Here is a 10,287-nt window from a genome sequence, read left to right on the forward strand (position 1 = left end):
TAATATCTTGTAATCAATTGTTTTTAAAAAAACATATTTTTTCTATTACGATGACTTCATGAAAATATGATTGTACATAAAAAAAACTTATATTTATAATTCAGTGATATTTATTGTCTAAATCATTTTTTTTCTAAGTTCTAAAAATAGTAATTGAAACTTAAACAACATCTATATATTTTAAATTGATTTACTTTAATTTATTGATTCAGCTGTTTCATTTACTATCTTTTCACAATAAGTTATATTTTTCTTTTTTAATAGTGAAGAAAAACCTATATTTTAGTAAAACTGGAACTGTAATTTATAATTATTTGCAAAAAAATGCCAATGATTTTATTTTTATAAAAAATTAAACGTTGAACATTTTACGTAGTAGAATATAATATGCTAGTTTTTACACAGAAAAAAATATTAGTCATTTTATCAATTTATCAAAAAAGCAAAAATAAATTAAAATTGGTAACACTGTGGAGTCGCAGCACAGTGTAGTGTGCATATTATTTTATCAATTTTTCTGGGGAGCAAAAAAAAATTAATTTAACGAAAATTTATTATACAAATTGATGTTTTTCAAGTACAAAAAGTAATCCTATTTAATGAAATAAGCTTTGAAATATCTCAAAGTTATTAACCAAACTATATATTTCATTAGTTAAAGTACGGTAAGTCACAAAAACAAATTAGATTTTAACGATATAAATAATATATATAGTAATATAATTTTATTAATTTGATTAATTATTAACAAATTGCATTAAACAATTAATTATTTTTTGTTTATTTGTAAAATATTTAGGTTCCGTGCCTTAATCATGAATAAATAAACTGGTGAGCAATTAAATTTTTCAATCACGGTTTTTGATATTATTTAGAGTTAGTTAAAAATTATTTAATTATGGTATTTTTTTGATGAGAAGATATTGTGAGAAAAAATTGTTTTAAAAATGATAGCACTGTATATACACCACTTGGTATAATAAAATATAATTGAGTTCCAATATTTTTTTATAGATGAAATGGGGTAAATGTTAATGAATGGGGTAATTGTAATTTCATTTTTCTTCATTGAATATTTGGTAGACATTATTTTAGATTGAAGAGTTCTAGCCTGTAAATGTATTTTTATCATATTAAATGAAATTTCAAAATATAAACTTATGCTTATAAAACTTATATAAACTTAATAGGACCTCAATTGTAGTTTATTATATAAGGTAGTGATTATTCAGTGCTGTAATTTTTATCCTGTTTAATTATTGCGTCTAATTAAAAAAAATGTATAGTAATTTAATAATATTTAATATTGCTAAATTACATATAAAAATAGTATCAAAGATATTTTAAAAAATTTATAAATTTATTTTATTTTCTTGTACAAATAAATAAAAAAGTTAATAAACATTAAAATATATACAAAAAATATTTAATAAAAATATAATAAGTAATAGTAAATGGTAAAAATAACATAAATCGTATACAAATTGAATTACAAATAATTAATTTGAAAACCAAAAATAAAATTATGCAGATTATTCCTGCATAATTTTGCTAGTGTTGGGTGGGCGGGGTGAGGTAAATTGATTACGATAGTCTAGTCTCAATACGCGAGAATAATAACACGTGACGCGTAGAGAGTTACAAACAAACAAACAAACATACATACAGATGAAACCTTGTATTGCATGTCTGGAGAAAGCCTAAGGATTAAAGTTTTTCATACTAGCCGGACAATTGGCTGACCCCAATTAGTTGGGATTAAGGCAAGGAAAAGGAAGAGATGATTACATTTTTAATCAAATATAAGTATTCCTATATTAAATTCTAAATGCAAAAATTGTCCAATACATTATATATTACTTAAGCAATATATTATAATTTGGTTTTATTCAAATCTTAATTGCAATTTGAATAGTTTTTATATTGCTTTATTAATACAAAGAATATTAATTATATTGAGATTTTGCGAAGTTATTATTTTGAAATTCAATGCATTAATATTATCATTTTATAAACATTAAAAGCCGGTGCATATATAATAAACATGAATGTAATATTAAACATATTTTCATACTATTATCATGTATAAAAAAGAAAAAGTATTAAATTCTTTTAAGTACTTAAGATTATTGTATATGATGTATTAATGTCTGTAAATTATTATACAAAGAGAACTTTAGTACGTAGAGTTAAAACAAAATGCTTGATACAAAATTATAATGGTTGAATTAATCATTAAACTTATAATTAACAAATATACTTTTAAAATCGGGATGACTAAATTGAAATTCAGTGAAAGTCGGACTACAATGTTGCAAAGCATCTAACGGTAGCGGACATCGAGTCGGGCGACGGGTACGTAGTAGCGAGGATAGACGGCATCGACGTCTTGAGCTGCTACGCGCCGCCCAGCATGCCGATCGCCGGACTCCTCGATCCCCTGTCCTCCTGCCTGCGGGCGAGAAGGCTCGGGCGGCCGCGGGACAGCCGCGGGGAAATCGTGGCCGGGGATTTCAACGCCCACTCCCCGGTTTGGGGGTCGACGAACACAAATCAGCGTGGCGAAGATCTGTTGGACCTGATGTCGACCCTCGGGCTGGTCTCGGCCAACAGGGACTCCACCCCGACGTTCGAGGGTCACTCCTCAAGCTCGGTGGTGGACGTCACGCTGGTGTCCCCGTCGTTACACTCGCACGTGTCCGGTTGGTCGGTTCTCCCACACAGGAAAACCTCAGCGACCACCGGTACATCGTGTATGAGTGCGGCGACGGCGGCCGTCCCCCCCGAATCGTGCCCCGCGAGTCGTCTCGCGGTGGGTGAGTGGGCTGGCGGGTCGGACCGGCCACGGACATCGACGCATTCGAGACGGGCTTACTGCTCGCTCAATGGTCGGCGCCCGCGGTACCGGACTGACACATTTCCGCGAACGAAGCGGCGGAAGAGTTGGACCGGAGGGTGGTCGCAGCCTGTGACTTCGCCCTCCCGGCCAAACGACCGCCGTCGACTCGCGGACCGCCAGTCCACTGGTGGAACGCCGAGNCCCTCCCGGCCAAACGACCGCCGTCGACTCGCGGACCGCCAGTCCACTGGTGGAACACCAAGGTGGCGGCCAGGCGTGAGGAGTGCGTCAGGGTCAGGAGGGCTATGACGCGCTCCAACCGTTGGCCGCGGGACCCGGAATCCCCGGACCCGAGGGAGGCGCTGAGGTCGGCCCGCAAAGAGCTGAAGCTCGCCATCAGACGGGCCAAAGCGAAATGCTGAACCGAACTCGTGAAGTCGGTGGACCACGACCCGTGGGGGAAACCCTATCGGGTCGTTATGCGGAAGCTCTGCGGTCCACCGGCTTCCGGTCAGCTGGAGGTGGAAGTGCTGGAAAGGGCGGTAGACATGCTCTTTCCGACACATCTGCCCCTGCCTCCCCCGGCGTTTGGGGACGACGTGTCAGTGGTAGAATTCACCAGCCAAGAGGTAGCTGACGCGGTGGCGCGTGTGCGGGGCTGGAACACAGCTACCGGTCCCGACGCGATTCCAAACCGGGTGTGGGGGTTGGTCCACGACCCCGCCCCGGACTGGATACGCGCCGTCGCGAACCGCTGCCTCTCGGAGGATGAATTCCCCACGAAGTGGAAGAAGACCAGGCTGGTGCTTTTGAGGAAGGGTGACAAGCCCGAGGGTCTCCCCTCGTCGTACCGACCGCTTTGCATGTTGGACGACTTAGGGAAGATCCTTGAGCGGCTGCTCGTCATCCGGATCGAAGCCCACCTGGCCGACGTCGGCGGACTGGCCGAGGGCCAGTTCGGCTTCCGGAGGGGGAGGTCGACGGATGACGCGGCCTCCCTCTTCAGGGACTTGGCCCTCAGGGCCAAAACTGAGCAGGGTTTCGGGGTGGCGGTGAGCTTGGACATCCGAAACGCGTTCAACTCCGTGCGATGGTAACACATCCTCGGAGCGCTGGACACGTTTCGGCTGCCTCCTTACCTCGGGCGAATGATCCGATCTCGTAGGAGATGATCGCTAAAGTACGATCGGAACTTTAGAGGAATGGTCTATTTAATCGTTGCTTTTGTGTTTGACACAACTGTGAGCAATACTGTCCGATTAAATGGCGCATACCACCTCCTAGAACAAAAATTTGATAGAGATATTTTATTCTTAGCATGTAGGCACCATGTTTACGAAATAGTTTTGCGAGGCATATTTACTGAAGTAAAATTAACAACAAGTACAAGACCTGAAATTACCTTGTTTAAAAATTTTAAAAAAGAATGGCCAAATATTGATGTAAATTTTTATTTAATTTGATCTACTGGTGAACATGTAAAAAATATTTTAATGATAATTGCTGTTGAGATGATACAATTTTGTAAAATTAAACTCGAAGAAGAAATACCTAGATATAATTATAAAGAATTTCTCGAACTAATAATAATATTTTTAGGTGATTTGCGACCTAAAGACATACAATTCAAAACACAAGGTGCTTGTCATCTCGCACGTTGGATGGCCAAATAATTGTGTTGTTTAAAACTATTTTTATTCCGACACCAGTTTAAAATTACTCAATGCGAAGATAAATTTTTAAAACGAATCTGCTGTTTTATTATAAAGTGTTACGCAGAATCGTGGTTTTCATGTTCAAATATTGCTAAGTCCACAAGAAATGACATCGGGTTTTTAAAAAAATTGTATTTTTATAAAAATTACGATAAAGAATTCGCTGAAAAAGCAATTATGAAATTTATTAATCATTTGTGGTACTTGAGTGAAGAGTATGCGGCTTTTTCAATTTTTTATGAAAGTTTAAGTAATGATACAAGAAGAAAAATGACTGAAAAAATTATGCATTGTACTCCTGAAAAAGAATCGCAAAAAAAGTTCATCCTCAAATTTGAAGATTTACAACACTTTCTTAGCAAAGATTTACCATTAGATATTCTAGGAAATGATTCGAAAAACATATTTGAGAAATTTAATATGTTTACTGATTTTTTGAAAGTTCAGCCGGACAAATGGAATGAAAATGAAGGGTACATTGAAGGAAAAAGAGTGGTAGAATCAATAAAAGTAGTCAACGATACGGCAGAACGAGGGGTCAAACTTTTGACGGATTTCAATGAAAAGTTCACGAAAAATGAAGAACAAAAGCAATTTTTTTTGCAAGTAAAAAGCCTTTATTTTAGTTATACAAAATTTATTTTTCATTTAATTATTTATAATTTGAAATATTTTCAGGTAGTTAAGATTATAGAAAAAAGTTTCCTGGATAGTAAAGATACACTCAAAGAATCATATATTTGAAAATTCATTTTTACTATCATAAATACATTATTCATTACTTTTATATTAAAATGGTCATTAGAATAATAATAATTATTATTTAATATCATTATTTTTATATTTTAAATTACAAAAAAATTTATCAGTATTTAATTGAAAAATTTACAAAACATTTTTAAGAGATTTTAATTTTAAACAAAATTAGTCTTGGACTTTTAGTGTATTATTAATCATATTTAATATATGTTGAAAAAACTAATATTGAGACTAATTATTATATAAAACAATATACTTAAGTGAAATTCTATTTTATAGAAAATAAATTTTCTATACATTTAGTCCTTTACATTTTTTTTTGAATGTACAATAGTTTTTAAGATAATTAAAAAAATATGAAAACCACCTCTGGAAAATTTTAAGCTACTATATCATTTTTCTTGGAAAATAATAGACTTGAGAAACATGTTATAAAAATATTTTTTATTAGAAATGTTAATAGCTATATTTTAAATTCTCTTTATTTTTACGATTAGTGCAATACTTTTCTATCAATAAGCAAAAATAACTCAGAAAACGACTTGTTATCAATTTTCATCCCCTTAGGGGTACCTGAAGGAGTTGATTAATCAAAATCAAAATTTTGAAAGTTCGAAAGTTCGAAAGTAAGGACCACCCTAATATATACATTGTATACGTATATAATATTCGAAATAGGAACAGTTCATTTTAGCGAATTAATCTAAATAAATTCTAAAATTTGAATCTCTCTTAGAATTCTACCTCTGCCTCACAATTTCATTATGACATTTATACGACTAAATATTTTAAATTAATTTTCAATGTTCAGAATTAATATTTTTAATCGCAATAGTTATTACATAGAATTATTTGCGTAAAATTACCGATTTAGCTTAATAAATATTGCTTAGTAAAAATAATTCTTTATGAAAAATAAAATATATAACTATAAAATACAAACATGTGTAATAATTCCAAATAAGTTTACACAAGTTTTTTCAATGAATATCTTATAACAGTGTGTGATAAAAAATAACAATAGTTTCAAAAATTCTACAATATTTGAAATGATATATTTATCTTTGAAAATTTAAGGAACCATCTTTTTTAAATCAAGAAGATAACCACAAATAAATAAAAATTAGAAAACAGTTGACTAAATCGTAAGACTGATATTTAAATTCTTGAGAAATTAAAAAAATTAACTCATCGGAGCTATATCTTTGAATTATGGAACGATCTATTACAATTCAGAAAATATTGTTTTGATTAAATTAATAACTTCACTTTTGAGTATCACTTTATAGTACACCCGATTATTTCAAATCGATATCATATAAATTAAGATGTGATAAAATTAAAATAATATTGAAATATTTTAAAAACTTTTAAATATTAATTTATCAATGCAAATTTTAAATAGTTTTTTAATAAAATACTAAATTACACTCTAATAAAAATATTATATTCTTATAAATATTTTATACATTAAAATGATTAAGAAATTTATTTTATTTATGTTAATTATTATTTGGTATTTGTCTAAAGCCTTAACAGTGTCAAGCCATCAGACAAACATCAGTGAAAATTTTAAAGATTATATTATTAAATCTTTAAGTCACATTTGTAAACAATCTGGATGGAACGCACTGGGGCACATACAATTTCAAAAACGTGATTACACAATTAATAATTATTGTATAATAAAAGACTCTGTGAATGATAATAATTATTTAGAAAAACTCGAATGCATAATTAATATATTAAATTGTGAATACACTATTGTCATGGAAAATTTTAATGTAATGTTAGGAATGGTTTTGGATAAATGTCGAGCGGAAAAAATAAAAAGTAACATGAAACAATTTGAATATTGTATAAAAGGAATATTCGATATTTTTAAGAATTTGATAAAGATATTTTCAAATTTTTTAAATGCTGCAAAGTACATTAACCAAATAGATTTAAGAATAATAAACTTATCTTTAAGCAATTCAAAATGTATCGAAAATGAAATTCAATTGTTTTGCAGTCATTTATCTAAGGTTGTTGAACAATATGTTAATTTTGTCCAATTAAAAGACATCTATTTTTTAAATATTTTTGGACAAATGATGAATTTTCACAATAATGTTAAACAAATTATATTTTATCTTTACAAGATTAGAAAAGTTTGTGGTTCACATTATGAAAGTCTAATTTCAACTAATTTACTAACTGTATATAATATAGAACAAATGGATAAATTAGTAGACGATTCCAACGATTATGTCAAAAATATTTATAATGACCTGAGTACATACTTAGCTGTAATATCTGAAAATCATTTTTCAAGTCTTGGATTTGAACAACTCCTAGGAACTAATACATTCAAGTAAGATTTTTTAATTATTTATGCCATATTTCTATTGTTTATAAGAAACTTAATTAGATACACATTTAAGTTTCATACTAACACGACTTAAAGTTATCTAAAAAACTATTTTAAAATTTTTTATATAAAAAAAATGTTAACTTTATATTTTCTTTTAAATAAATGGTAGCACAGAGGGGTCAAAAATAGATATACCTTTTTAAGTAAACAAATAAACCTAACCCAGCACAGTGGGGTCGTCACACAGTAGGGACGTGGCATAGTTGATACTAATATAGATGATTTCTGACAGTGATTAAAATCATTATCATGAGAAACGCTTGATAGTGTTGAATTTTAAGAAATTGGTGGACTATTCTAAAAGCAACATCAACTCCTATTTCCTTAATTATATCCTGATTAGAAGTTTTTAGATTCTTCTTCTTCTTCCTCGCTTTAATCCCAACTACTTGGGGTCGGCCACCCTTATCCCAAACTTCCACTGGACACGATCTCCCACATCATCTACGCTCACATCAGCTGCCCTCATATCGCATTCAATAGCATTCATCTATCTCTTTTTTGATTTTCCTCTACCTCTTCTTCCTTCAACATTCATTTCTATAACTATTCTTGCAGCTTACGATTCTTCTCTCCTCATAACATGACCAAACCGTATAAGTCTATTTTCTCTCAGCTTATCTACGATTGACGCTACACTTATACTTCCTTTTACATGCTCGTTCCTTATCCTATTTTCTCTAGTCACTCCACTCATCCATCTAAGCATTTTCCTCTCTGCTACACTCATTCTCTGCTCTACTTTTTTATCAACCGCCCAACACTATGAACCATACATCATAGCTGGCCTCACTACAGTCTTGTAGATTCTATCTTTCAGCCTCATTGGAATTCTTTTATCGCATAACGCAACAGACGCTTCTCTCTACTTTACCCACCCTCACTTAATCCTGTATATAACATCCTCGTCAATACCATCATTCTTTTACACAACTGTTCCTAAACACTTAAAACTTTTAACCTCTCTTATTACGTCCTCGCTTAATGTCACTGATCTCCTCAATTCACCTACTTCGTTTTCTGCTTTGCCAAACTCGTACTCTATCTTACTCCTACTTATTCTTAATCCCTTTCTTTCGAGAAATGATCTCCACACTTCTAGCCTTTGATTAATTTCCTACCTATTTTCTCCTATTAACACTATATCATCAGAAACAACATACACCACGGCACCTCTCCTTGTATTTCTCTAGTAATTTCATCCATCACTATAGAGAATAAGTAAGGGCTTATAGCAGAACCTTGGTACACTCCTACTCTTACTTGAAAACCTTCTGATACTCCTCCTACGCTTTTTACCCTGGTATAAGTGCCTCGTACATATCTTCTATTATATTAACGTACCTTTTTGGGACTCCTTTTCTCATTAATGCCCACTTTAAAACCTCTCTCGGTACTCTGTCATACGCTTTCTTCAAATCTATAAATGCTATACACAGTTTTTTTCTTTTTCCTAAACTTTTCTATTAGTTGCCTCACACAAAATACTGGCTCCATTGTTGGCTTACAAGGCATAAATCCAAACTGGTTTTTAGATACCGATGCCTCAGTGTCTTATTCTCTTATCTATTACCTTTTCCTAAATTTTCATACTATGACTCATAAGCTTTATGCCTCTATAATTTCTACACGCCTGTATGTCTCCTTTATTTTTAAATATCGGTACTACAATACTATTCCTCACATTCATTTGGTACTTTCCCTTCTAATAAGATTTTATTTAAAATTTCCTTCAACCACCTTATGCCAACACCGCCTAATATTTTTCATACTTCTACTGGCACTTCGTCTGGTCCAACTGCTTTTTCTTTTTCATTAATGCCACAGCCTTCTATAACTCTTTCTCACTAATTAAATCTATCAATCCCTCATTCCACGAGATATCCTCTAATGTTTTTTTTTGGGTACTCCTCATTCAATAATTTTTTAAAATACTCTTTCCGCCTTTTTTCACATTATCATCATTCAAGAGTACCTTATTATTAACACTTTTTATACACCTTGTATAATAATAATCTTTAGACCTTTTCTCTCTTATCTTTGCAAGTTTAGTAGTTTTTAGATTCAAAAGTATAATATAAGAATAAAAATATACTTTAACAATTAAATATATATTTTATATTATAATATTATAATTTTTAAGGATAAATTATAAAGTAGTTTATGGCAAATGTGCATAAAAATTAAAAGGCTTAATGAAAAATTAAAAAAAAAAATTTTTTAATTATAAATAAATACATTGATCAGTAAGAAATTTCATTTTAGTTAAAAATATACTTTTCTAACCTAATTTTAAGCGCTGATTTCAAATCTGCCATTTTGTTTTTCGATTCTAATTTTCAAGATTATTGTTAATTAAAAAACCCAGCACAGGGGGATCGCGGCACAGTTGTGACGTGGTATAGTTGGATCAAGTATAATGATATCTGACAGTGATTAAAATCACTATCAAAAATAAACGCTTCGATGCAAATCTTTAGATAGTGCTTAATTTTAAAAAAATTGGTGTTTTATTCCAAAAGCTACTTGATCTGCTGGTTCCTTATTAATATCTCGAT

The 10,287-nt window shown here is 32.3% G+C and overlaps 2 protein-coding genes across 2 annotated transcripts in view; both read left to right on the forward strand.

Annotated features, from left to right (window-relative positions):
• Positions 1–395: 395 nt before the first annotated feature.
• On the forward strand, positions 396–5,354 carry LOC126894049 (uncharacterized). Its single transcript, XM_050664696.1, has 4 exons — positions 396–665; positions 800–831; positions 4,439–5,160; positions 5,233–5,354. Exons 3-4 carry the CDS (start codon positions 4,732–4,734, stop codon positions 5,296–5,298), a joined length of 495 nt encoding a protein of 164 aa, XP_050520653.1. The 5' UTR covers positions 396–665; positions 800–831; positions 4,439–4,731; the 3' UTR covers positions 5,299–5,354.
• Positions 5,355–6,733: 1,379 nt separating this feature from the next.
• Positions 6,734–10,287, forward strand: part of LOC126894036 (uncharacterized) — a 12,070-nt gene continuing 8,516 nt past the window's right edge. The window contains exon 1 of the mRNA XM_050664676.1: positions 6,734–7,669. Within this exon, the coding sequence (XP_050520633.1) occupies positions 6,789–7,669 (881 nt within the window). The 5' untranslated portion in view covers positions 6,734–6,788. The remainder of the gene's footprint in view (positions 7,670–10,287) is intronic.

Source organism: Daktulosphaira vitifoliae, unplaced genomic scaffold (genome assembly GCF_025091365.1).
Source record: "Daktulosphaira vitifoliae isolate Bord-2020 unplaced genomic scaffold, ASM2509136v1 Scaffold_1, whole genome shotgun sequence".
NCBI lineage: Eukaryota > Metazoa > Arthropoda > Insecta > Hemiptera > Phylloxeridae > Daktulosphaira > Daktulosphaira vitifoliae.